General features: G+C 54.0%; 1 protein-coding gene across 2 annotated transcripts in view; it reads right to left on the bottom strand.

Moving 5' to 3' along the window:
• The window catches only part of SLC6A6 (solute carrier family 6 member 6), an 88481-nt gene that overhangs the window by 12086 nt on the left and 64177 nt on the right, over positions 1-12218 (bottom strand). For both annotated transcript variants that reach the window (XM_023250056.2, XM_003982523.6), the window contains 5 exons: positions 10770-10904; positions 9456-9559; positions 9200-9324; positions 5116-5228; positions 484-621 (listed from right to left, as the gene is read on the bottom strand). In XM_023250056.2, coding sequence (XP_023105824.1) covers positions 484-621; positions 5116-5228; positions 9200-9324; positions 9456-9559; positions 10770-10904 — 615 coding nt within the window. The remainder of the gene's footprint in view (positions 1-483; positions 622-5115; positions 5229-9199; positions 9325-9455; positions 9560-10769; positions 10905-12218) is intronic.

Below are 12218 nucleotides of genomic sequence, written 5' to 3' on the forward strand. Positions count from 1 at the left end.
GGCCCAGCACCGCCCCGGTGGTATCTACCAGGAGGACTGCATTTATCTTTTTGAAGGTCTCCACCTCCCCTCCGGGCCTGAGAAGGGCTGTGGCACGGTCATGGGTGAAAAGAGCTGCCATTAAAATGGATTTCGGCTGAAGCACCTCTCTCCCAGGCATCCTGGGACGAGGGAGAGACGGAGGGCAGGGGGTGGCCAAGGTGTTGCCATGGTAACAGGAGAGAGGGTTGGGAAGTCTGGGTCAACTGCTGGGTCCTGAGCTGTCTCCTGCTGCCCGAAATGTAGGCCAGGTCCCTTGGGCAGGGTGGGATCCCTGAACCGGGTGGGGCCAGGAGATAACCCATCTCGGTGCTACAGCCTAGCCACTGCCTCCACCAGTGGGAGGAGGGGCAATACAGCCTTGGACTGGTCTTTGAAGCATGTGTAGGTCACCAAGAGCCCTGCAAGAGGAGGTCCTTTGGGCCAGGTGAGAAAGCCACCTACCTCCGTCACCATCGCCAGCCCCAGCAAGTAGCTGATGCTACATATGAAGGCGATGAAGATTTCCCGACGGAAACCCTTCCTTAGGAAGGATGGGTAAAGATCGACCAAGGACGTGATCTGTCCTTCGACTTCAACAAACTGCGGAGGAGAAGAGAGTGGTTGAGTCTCAGATGCCCAGCACCTCCCCTCTGCTCAGAGAGGAGACTCCTGGCACTCACGGAGTAGCCTGCGGGGTCAATACCAAATGTGTGAATGTGGTCTCCTGAACTCTACCTGGGGAGCCCCGCCGGCCGGTCTAGCCACGGTGGGCCACACACAGTCCTCCAAATATCCCGCACGTCTGTGTCTTTGGTTCAGAATGCCTTTCCCTTGTCATTTAAGACTTCACTCAAGAATGACCACTTCTCTGAAGCTCATGCTGACCCTCACCTTCTCACACTTGCTGGCACATAGGTATTGGCACAAACACCTCCCCCCATCTTGGTCTTGGTCCTTTCTGACACCAAGGGCAGTGCCCCCTCGTCTCTGGGCCTGGAGTGCCCAGGTGGGCTAGGCACATGTGGTTGCTCAGTGGACACATGAAGAATGAATGGGTAACTCTGGGGAAGTCTGGACCCCCATTTCCCCATCAGATTCACACAATGGCTTTAGCTCTGTGGGGAACGTGGATCCACGAGGATATCCTGCACACCTAAGTGCCCACGTGTGTGAGCCACATGCTAACTGTGACCCCAGGAACCCGCCCCTGGGCTCCCAAAGGTAAGAAAACCCATTGAAGAGGCCCTTCTTTGGGTAATGTGCTAGGATGATTCTCAATCTTTCTAAATCTTTCTAACATATAACTTGGAGACGGAGCCAGATCATTACATGGAGAGCTGCCTCTGTTAAAATGCAGCAGGAAACTCTGTCCTGTGGACGCTTATTGTCATGGATGTAACCAGTGCCCAATGGACGGGTTCCACCCTTCTGCGGCTACTGGTCTGGGCAAAGACTCCTCCTCTACCTCTATCTTTGGGGCAGAAGCATCCGGAGCACAATCTAGAAATGAAGCTTCAGGACCGAAGGGCACGTAGAAGCAGTTTACATTTGGGTGACTACTGCCAAAATGCTTTGCCAGCCAACATACCCTCCAAGGCCGGTCTGTCTGATTCCTTTAAAAGTCGAAAAGCTAAAGCCTTGACCCTTCTGTTCTTTCATCCGAGAGGCATTTGGGAAGGATGTTTCCCCAGCATTCCTACAAGAGAGATCCCACCACTTATTCCTTTGGGATGCATCACAGGAGGATCAAGGGATACAAACCGGGAGCGAATCCCTTTCACGGCTGAGAGGGGCTGGAGAAATGATCCTTTGTTGCCAGGAATTCAGGGAAAAGAGGAGCGAGAGGCTCTTGAAAGGGGCCCAAAGAGGAGGGGCTGATGTTTTGACCTCGGACTGATGTGTCAGCCACAGAGTTTTCAACTTAAATTACCACTGAATTACAGCAAACCTGCGGCCCAAACATTAAGCTTCAAAAGGAGTTAAAGACAAAGGTTCTTTCCTTTTTGAGATGGGGAAATTAAAGGCAGGAAGGTCCGGTGTCACTGTGGGGCAGGGTCAACACCAGCACACGCCCCTCATTTCCAAGCTCCCTTCCATTTCTGGAGAACGCCAGCCCCAGCCCTCAGCCCTGCTCCACCGGCCTCTTCAGACCTCCCTCACTTAACAGCTATGTGACCCTGATTTCCCCAAATGTCCGTCTGTCTCCCCTGTAAAATGGGAAGGTCTTGCCTGCTCGGCAGGGAGGCGGACAAAGATGTGAAATCACAAGAGTAAGCTGGTAATTGGGTGATTGCTGCAAACCCATGTCAGGGGATGAGTGAGCTCCAGGGAGATGGGGGCCAGCTCTCTCCTCCACTGGTGCTGCTTGTTATCTCGTGCAAGCATCTGCCTCCACGTGCATGCCACCCCCACCCCATCTCACCAAGAAATACGCAGTGGTCCCTAAGTCAAAGAGTGCTCCCTGCAGATGCCAGACATCCTGGGGTGGGGGTGGGGGGCACACTCCATCAGTGAGAGGCCTCTGCCTGAGGTTGGCTATGGATCTCTGCACTTCCATGAGAGGAAGCTATTTGGGGGGAACTCCAAGATAAGGCCGGGAGGGATGAACTAGCAGGTCAGGGAATGGGTAGCCCCAGAACCAAGCCCATTCCTGAAACCAGCTGTGCGTGGCCTCGGCCGATCCCTTGTTCTTGCTCAGCCTCAGTTTTCTTGGCTCTACAGGGCAACAGTTGTACCCAGCTGTAGAGACGCTACAGGTTAAAGAGTTTACATATATATATATATGTATGTGTATATATATATATATATATATATATATATATATACACACATATATATATATATATATAAACAGGACAGGGAAAGGGCCCCGGAATGGGGAGTTGTATTTAATGGGGACAGAGCTTCATTTTAGGAAGACACAAAGGTTCCGGGGGCGGGTGGCGACGATGGTCGCACAACAACGTGAATGTACTTCATACCGCTGAACTGCATGCTTAAAAATGGTTCAGATGGTCCATTTCATGTTGTGTATTTTGCCACACACGTACATAAAAAGCCTGACATGAAGACTTGCCCACAGAAACACCTCGCAGGACAGTGCTCTGACTATATCACGGTACTGGTGGGGCGTGAGGCGGTCACCAGCATCTGCAAAACCTTCCCCCTCACCATCTGCGAGCTCACATTTAGCAAATAGATGCAAAGGAGGGATTCCAACCTAGGCCATCAGACCCCTGAGACATTATGTCCTAGCTCCCTGGGTTCAAATCCTACTCATGCCCTTCGTGGGATATCAGTTAGGCAGGTCATTTGAAGGGCTCTGAGCCCTGAGTTCCAGGTTCTGAGTGGAAAGGGTGCCAGCTCCCTCTGAGGCTGGCTTGGAGAGCTCACCAAGATTCCCTGAGCCCGTTGGCCACCATGAGGCCTGGCTCAGAGGTGTGCCTCGCCAGCCAGGCCCCACCTGCCTCCCAGGGAGAAAACTTAATATAAACCACCTCCACTCCCTCAGGAAGCAGCTTCCTTGGCCCAAGAGGCCCATTTTGGGCCCATGGAGACGTCACGCTTTGTCATTTATTAACCACTCTCTGTTTTTGTTTTTTGCTTTCACTTAGAGCTTTGGAAGAAGTTATAAAAGCCATTTGCTTGGGGCCTCCGAAGGCCAAACTCATTAACGAGAGATGATTAATGGGCTCCTCTTGCTGTTTATACAGCTCAAGCCCACCAACAACTACACAAGTATTTTGTTTTCAGTCTCCCAAATGTTTCCACTCTGTCTTCTCTGCTAATCCTGGTCCCCTTCCTGCCAAATCCTTCACTCTGTTCTTGACCTTGCTGGCAGACTGCCTCCTCTCCTCTGCCTGACCTTCTAAGACGTTCCTCCTATCTGGTTCTGAGTCCACAGGGACTCACCCTGGGCAGCGACTTTGAGGCTGCTGCCCATGGGGTGGGTGGTGAAGCCCTCTCCTGAACTGGCAGCAGGCCTCTGGACCAAAGGTTTCCCATGAGGCAGCCAGATACCCAGACCACACAGAAGGCCGCAAAGTGCCTGCCTTTCAGCGATGGACCTCAGATGACGGCCCCGGGGTGGTGGCACCGTGTGCAGGACTCTGGTCTGGGCATACCACCAGCCCACCCTGCGCATCCTAACTCTCCACTCCTGCATCACGCCTGCCCTCTCAACTGTCATCTTGAGACAACCCCAAGGAAAATACACATATCTCCAAGGGAACTCTGTTTTCCAAGCACCACGTGCTGCTCTGTATCAGGCACTGTGCCTGGTACTTCATACAAGGCAATGTGGGTATAATCACGCCCATTTACGAGATGAGAAAACAGAGTCTCAGCGAGGGGAGGGAATGTGCCCAATGTCATACAGCATGGGGGCTTGGAACTGTTACTCCGAAGCCAGTCTCAGCCCCTGGTTGGCTCTCACTGACACACCCCATGGAGGTCTGAGCCCTGGAGGGGCGGGACACAGGGGTTCAGAAGTGCAGGAAAATAGTGTTGGTATAGATGGAGCCGTGCCTTGGGAGGGCAGAAGCTGGGCTGGCCAGAGGACAGGGTGGGCCTGAGCGAGGCTCCCCAGCGCTGGAGGATCATGGTTTCACTCCGTGGGACGCTACTCACATGCGCCAGGAATCACAGAACACCATGTGTGGTTTGGGCTTCTCTGGCTGCACTTAGGACAATCAGTGACAGCTTGGGCAGGCACTGTCGCCCCTTCCCTGAACTGCCTGCCATGTCCTGGGCCCCCGTGTGGACCCTCCACGGAACACATCATCATCACCACTTGGCCTTGACCTTCTATTTCCCGTCTTTAGTTTCATTTTAACCACACGCCTCAGGTATCCATTTCCCCTTGCTGGGGCCAAAGACCCGAGCTTTGGGGCAGACGTCCTCCTCCTGCTGCCCTGAGGCCTTTTCTACCCCTGGGGTCTTGGAGGGACCCTTGCTGGCTGAAGCTGGTGCAAGTCTGAGGTGAGGGCGGGAAGGGAGTGACGGTGTCACACACGGCACGATGAAGGGCACCTTCCCAGAACCACACTCCCCCGGGCACTCCCTCTGTACGGCGTCCCCTCGATCTGGACATACCTGGCTATCCAGTCCAAGCAAGAGAAGCATAATAAAAAAGAGAATGGACCAAAACGTGGGCAGCGGCATCATTGTCACAGCTTTTGGGTAGGCAATGAAGGCCAGGCCAGGACCTAAAGGGAAGAGAAAATGGGGAGGGGCAGAGGGGGAGGCACATCAGTGACCCGGCCACCCGGGGCACTGGAGCTCACACAAAGACACTCGGGACTGAGGCGGTGTCCCAAACCCCAAATGCAGGGAGGAGCCAGGTCTGAATCTGTGCCTGGGGGAAGAGCCCAGGCCTGCCTCCCTTTCGGATGGGGTGCACTGGGGCTCAGGTGGGGCCCCGTTTTAGCATCTGTCTCCTATGCAGCAGTACAAGTGGCCTCACACACCAGAATCCGGCAGACCTGGCCATTTGGGGGCGGGAGATGGGACCGAGCCTGGGACCCAGTCTGCCGGCTTGGAAAAGGAGGGCTCCCCAAACCAGAGTAACCAGGCCAACGTTTGCTGGAAGGAAGCAAAGGGGGAAAGATCTGGTTATCGGACTACCGAAGGCCCCGTTGGCAAAGAAAAGGTTTCTACTTCTGAGTTAATGACTAAAACATTGTGAAAGAATACAGAACCATGCCCTGCAGGGCAAACCTCGCTTCAGGGGTGCGTCTGTGCACCCCACTGAGCAATATCAGAGGCAAGGCCCAAAGCTAAAGGGAGGTGTGCGCAGGGCAAGACCCCAGGCTCCGGAGACCCGAGACTTCCATTCAGGTCTCCCTCCACCTTCTCTTTATGTCACCACGCACCCCTGCAGGGACCTGCTTCCCCACCTGAGAAGGGAGGGGCAGGATCCAGGAAATGGCTCCCAAGGAGACTTCTCGTGCTCAGATTCTCAGATGCTGAGCCCACTTCCCTAGAAAAGGGCTTCTGGTTTCTGAGGAGGGGACTTGGACAGAATCTGGAGGCCTGGTGTGGGAGACGGGAGCCCCGCCAGCTCAGGGGGCATCTTTCTGCCTGGAAACATTCCAGAGACATAGAGAAATGTCTCCTCCTGTCTCCGGCGCGTCTGGGGGGAGAAGCCAGGGGTTAAGAACTGAGCCAGTGATTAAGACCTGTGGTTCTAAGAGGCGGCAGCAAGCAGCAAAAGAAAGGAGGCCTGAAAGGGCCCGGGCTGAAAAAATAAAGTAAGATCCACAACTTAAAAAAAAATAATAATAAAAATTAAATAAATAAATAAATAAATAAGGTCAAGAAATGTGAAAACAAAAAGGGCTAGAGGCCAGGATATTTAGAGCAGATATCAGAAACCAAATGACTAGCTTAAGAATGAGAAAAAAACAAAACAAAACAAAACACAACAACAACAACAAAAAAAACACCAAAAAAAAAAAAAAACCCCAACCCAAAAAACCTTTAAAATAATTTGGAGCCGGAAACCGCACAGTGGGGCTTAACCACAAATGTGGCAGGCAAGGGCGAGTCCTTCTACTGTCCAGAGTCTACTCGGGTATCCTCAGGCGGCGATGGTAGCAAATCCCACGAGAAGTGGTAGAAGGGGCGGTCCTACCAAAACCCCAAAGTCCAAGCTGCAACGGAAGCCCCATGTGCACCTCGCTGGGGCCCCCCTGGTCCCCCTACACGTCAGCTCTGGCCCGACCGGTAAGCGTCACTGCGTGTGGATTCAAGTCCAGCCGACTGCGAGACAGATGTAAAATGGGGCCCCCCAACCCCCACCCGCCACCCGCCGCCCACCTCCCGCCCCCCGCTGGGGCCTGGGGGAGGTTCTCAACACGCTCGTTTCTGTATTTCAGTTTTGCCTTTCTCAAGCCAGCCTCTGGGAGAGGGTCTGAGCATCTTTCTCTAAAAGCGCACGGGGAACTATAGAGAGAGAAGTCCATGTGAAGTCACGCAGCCGCTCCGAGCACCAATGCATGCCCCTCCGCGAGCAGAGAACGCGCCGCTGCACGTGCCGTGTATACTCCGTTCGGCCAAATAATTATCTTGTTCAAATGCACTTCGCTCAATATGGTGCTTGTTAAAAGCTTATTAGAGAAATAATCACCCTTGAGGTATCTGTCAGCTGTTCAGACATCACCGTGGGGGAATAAACAACAAGGTCTTTGAAGTGGACAGGAGGAAGAAAACAACTTAGGGTGATGATATATACACATATAAAAGTACCTAGTTGTCCACAGAGAAAGATCTATTTTAGATATCGAGATATACATATATATACACATATATATATACACACATATATGTATATGTGTATATATATATATATCCCACCACCAATTCACTCCATGCTCCTGGCGATCACAACTGCTTTGCAAGCCCTCAACTGAAAAAAGCCGCTGCAAAGAAGCTGCAAATGGTTTCCCCCTCATCACTGGACCTGCCAAACTCCCAAGTGGGTGTGGATCTTTCTGGAATTAACTTTCTGTGTCCTCAGTCCCTGGCCTGCTTCTTGGGGCCCTTGGGGAAGGAGAGCTATGTCTGATGGTCCGACCTGGGACTGGGGGCCCAGCGGAGAGATGCGTGGGCTTGCCACACTTGTCCTGCGACACTGCGGGGTGGGCGGTGGGGAGGGGGCAGAGAACATCTTTGCCAAGCAAGGATGAAAGCAGGGCCCACGGCTCTGAGGTCAGAGAAAGTCAGAGGAGCTCAGATGCGTTCTCACACAGGGAAGACCAGAATTATCATGTGTGTCCAGGGTGAGTGGGAAGGCAGGAGGCAGAGGACGTCCTCGTGGCAGAGGGGCCTGTCCAGGAGGTGGCGGGTGCCCTGTCCAGGAGACCCCAACTCGGATCCTGATCAGCCTGAGCAAGGCCCTTGCTCTCAAGCCACTGGTCTCCTCATCTGCAGAACAGACGTCTAAATGCACAATGCTGAGGTACCCCTGACCCCCAACGGTAGGGTTCTGTGGCTGAGAAGCCAGGACGCCACCCTGTTTCCAACAAGGGCCAGGGCAATGCCATGGCAAGGGCTCTAGCTATGCCTGACTCTGGTCTGTGGTGGTCCCTGGAGTTAGGACACTAGGCTGTCCTCTGGACCTGAGAGGGGCCTCAGCCCAGGACCCTCGCCTCTCTCCATGTGGGCCCAGAGAGGTCGTGAGAAATCGAGAGGTTGGGTGCAGCAGAGGACATGTACAAAGTTACCAAACCTTCCAGGCAGCTGATGAGCACCCACCCAGTGAATGGGCAGGACAGGAGGGAGGTAGAGAAGCCACAAAGATGGCCCTTGGGGAACTCGGGAGCCTGCGGTTCCTGTTCCCGTATCCAGGCCACTGCAGTTCTATGACTGCAGTTCCAGGACTTAGCACTTCCGGCAGCAAGTCCTAGAATACTGTGGTTCTGAGGCTCTAGGATTCTAGCAACTGAAGGCTTTGTCATTTTCAGGTTCCAGAACCACCTTCCTGGAGCTCCAGGATCCCAGCCTAGGATCCCAGGCTTTGCAGAGTTCACGATTCTAAGACTTTCCTCTACTTCTGGAAGGAGCACCCCACCAACAGGGCCCCACGCCTCCAGGGGGTGACACTGTCCCCACAAACTACCCCCAAACTGGGTCTGTCACGGTCCCAGCGGGCGACCGCCATGCCCACCGTCTCTCTCCCACCCCACTGCCTACGGTGGTGGCTGACACAGGGCAGACTCCATAAATCAATAGCATCGGTGGAATGAATGAATGGGTTTGCTAGAGGGAGCGCGCTGGGAGCAAAGTGCAAAATACAGAAACCAAAGCTGAGAAGGTGGTGATGGAATGCCGACTGGTGGCTGGCTTGGGCCTGAGTTAGGAAAGTGGTTTCTGTTGCTGAAACCAGGAGTTTGCTGGGGAAGGAGAGGGAGGGAAGACCACACAAGAGTAGCTAAGTATTCCCCCAACTTAACCAACCCCCATGTTTCTGCTAGCCCCTTGGGCCAAATTGCAAAGTGCTTAAAATTTAGCTTTTGTACTCTCTGATACGTGGGGGACATCTTGGTGGGGGGGGTCCGTTTCGGAAACCAGGCTCGTCCCCCCCCAAAGCCCCCTGGGGTCTGGCTTCATGCCTGCAGTACTTGGCTTACACACTAGGTGGCAGTGCCCACCACCACTGCCACCAATACCACCATACCTGACTCAGCCACATCAGCAATGTCCACCCCTTGCTCTTGTGCCATGAAGCCCAGGATGGAAAAAATTGCGAAGCCAGACACAAAACTGGTACCACTGTTCAGGCATCCCAGCAGCATACAGTCCCTAAGTTACACATATGTCAGGGAGCAAGTTAATTCACAACACAAGGAAGCCACGCTCCCTACTTCTTCTCTTTTTTTTCTTTAAACATCATCATTTCTAAGGTTTACCAGGCCCGCTGGCGCGACACTTGCCTGTACGAGTTGTACTTGTACTTGTTGTAGCTCCCCAGAGAGGTCATGGCCCCCAGGCAGATGGCGTAGGAGAAGAATATTTGGGTCCCGGCATCAATCCATACCTACGGGGGTTGGGGTGGGAGTGGTAAGGAGAGAGAGAAAAGGGGCCGTTAGGACCAGCTTCCCGGAGGGGGCGGTGCGGGCCCTGGGCACCTCAAAATGTGCAGACTCTTGACGGCAACAAGAGCATTTGTGCTGGAATCCAAGGCGTCTTTGAAGGCAATACTGAGCTGCAAGGAAGCCCAGAAGTCAAAGAAACCCCCAGTCACTGAGCGTCAGGATTAGGAGGATGGACTTTTGAAGCAGACAGATCTGAATTCCAACTATGAAATGATTGTGGGCAATAGGGACTCCCGCCTGGAGCCTCAGTTTTCACATCTGTACCATGGGCTCCACTGCCCTGACGCACAGCACTATCATGCCTATTTTCGGAAAATAGATTCAGCCCAGTGCAGGCACAGGGTAAGACCGTGAAGTCAAGGCCGCTATCGTTACCGTAACTGCTATTGTCCGGGGACCCCCGAGTTGGAACGGGGAGGATTCCCGAACGGATTATGCAGGCAAAGCTGCTCTCCAGAACTTTCCTTGAGCAGCTCCCGATGGCCACAAAACTGCCTTCCCAGCTGTCCTCTGATGTTGGCCAAGCCCCCTCTCACCTAGGAGAGGGCGAGAGGGCAGTGGGGAGGAGACCCAGAGCAGCACAGGACCTTGAAGGCAACTTGAAGGTTGAGGATCCCGGGGACAAAAGGTCCTCAAATGGGCCAGTAAAACATTGTAGGGTGTTCTCCAACCTCCCGCGGTCACATGGCTGACTGCCAGGAGCCAGACGTTCAGTATCTGCCCCCTGACCTTCCAAGAGCTCATCGCCAACTCTGAATTCCGACCTCGGCCAAGGAAGCCAGAAGCGGCACTCCTGAGCCGACTCTCCCATCCCCACGAGGCAGCCCTCTCGGCCACTGCGGGCAGAGGCCAGGGGCGAGGAGGAGGCTGGCTCCTGAGACCAGCCCCCCTTACCTGGCACAGGGCCCGAAGAAGACTATAACTGGCTGGCCTCAGGAGGCCTCGACATGAAAAGATACGCCCACAGCGGGAAGGGCCCATGTGCACGGTGAACAAACTGCCACGGCCCAGCGGAAAAGTACCGGAGCCGGACGGCCCGACCAGATGCGTGTGCCCAAGAACCGTGGAAACTGGGCCGCCAGCTTCGCTTCCCCCGCACCCTGCCCTGCCTGGCCCCGGGTGGGAGGGAGAACAGGCTGCCTCCCGGTGTACCTGTGGGTCCTCCAGGCGGCTGATGTCGGGGTACAGATAAAACTTGATGCCTGCGCCTGCACCGGGCAGTGTCAGTCCACGGACCAGCAGCACCAGGAGCATGGCGAAGGGGAAGGTGGCCGTGAAGTAGACAACCTGTGAGGGATGAGAGGGATTCAGGGGGGCCCGTGGCCTCACCTGCTGCTGTCACATTCCAGCATTCCCTCCGGAGCCGAGGGTCTGGAGCTGAGCCTGCTGCTTCACTTGCTGTGTGACCTTACACATATCGTTTAACCTCTTGGGGCCTCAGTTGCCTCACCTGTAACCTGGGTATCACACAAGTACTCACCTCACAGATTTACTGAGATTCAATGAAAGCAATCCTATGAATATTTACTGAACATCTAGGCCCTGGAAATAGAGCGGTGGACAAGGCAGAAAACAAATCCCTGCCCTCACGAACAGACACTCTAGTGAGTAAAGAAGGAAAATGGAAAGTAAGAGTGTGAACTATCAAGTGTATGTGTAAAAGGCTGACCCCAGTGGTCGGCATGTGACACTCAGTACGTGTTAGCTAACATTACAACTGTTAGTACGACTCTTGTGGCTCGGGATCAGTTAAGTGTGGGTTCAAATCCCAGCTCTGTCCCCTCTCTTGCTGGGTGGACTTGGCCATGATGCTTAACCTTTCTGGGACTGTTCCCTCATGTGTAAATGGAGACAAAAGTAATAAAAGACCTCTGTCAAAAGCTGAGGTGAGTGCCTGGCACTTCGGTGCTCGAGAAATGGGGCCTGTTGTTGACTCTGATTTTGTAGGAAGGACACGAGAACTTCTAGGAGGAGATGAGTCTCTAAAGCCCCTTGGCCAGGAGATGGGGAAGAGCCTCCACTCCCTTGGGACCGTGGGAGGCCCACGGCCTTCCCTGGATCACACAGCACATCCCAGGCAACCTAAGGCCAATTGGAGGTGGGGACCAGAGACGACCGAGGCTGTGCCGTGCCATTGCCAAGGGCCTGCCCTCCATATCCTCCCCTGTCCCGAGAGCACTGGTCTTCAAACACTGTGCGGCTTCAGTTCTCTTAGATGGATTTCCCAATCTTTTCCTTCAACCCGAGAAGTTTCCAGGCAGGGTTTATGCCTGGGAGGGGCTCAGAGGTGCACGGCTCTGAACAGACAGCGAACTCCTGGTACTTCCAGCAGGACACTGGCTGAATGAGAACTCCCCAGGCCCGAGCCCACTTCATGCTCACCACACCCCCCCTAAACTGGTGTGCTGGCCACTGTGCTGACAGAGGAGGAACCGAGGCTCAACAGGGCTTGAAGACTTGCCCAGGTCATCTAAAGAGCACAGGACCTGCACCCAGGGCCCGTGGAGATTAACCACCTCGTTCTGAGCAAAGGCATGAGGTATTTCACTTTGCCGATGGAGCACATACAGAAAGGTCATGTTGACCACCTGAAATGCTAAG

The sequence above is a fragment of the Felis catus genome, chromosome A2 (genome assembly GCF_018350175.1).
Source record: "Felis catus isolate Fca126 chromosome A2, F.catus_Fca126_mat1.0, whole genome shotgun sequence".
Taxonomy (NCBI): Eukaryota; Metazoa; Chordata; class Mammalia; order Carnivora; family Felidae; genus Felis; species Felis catus.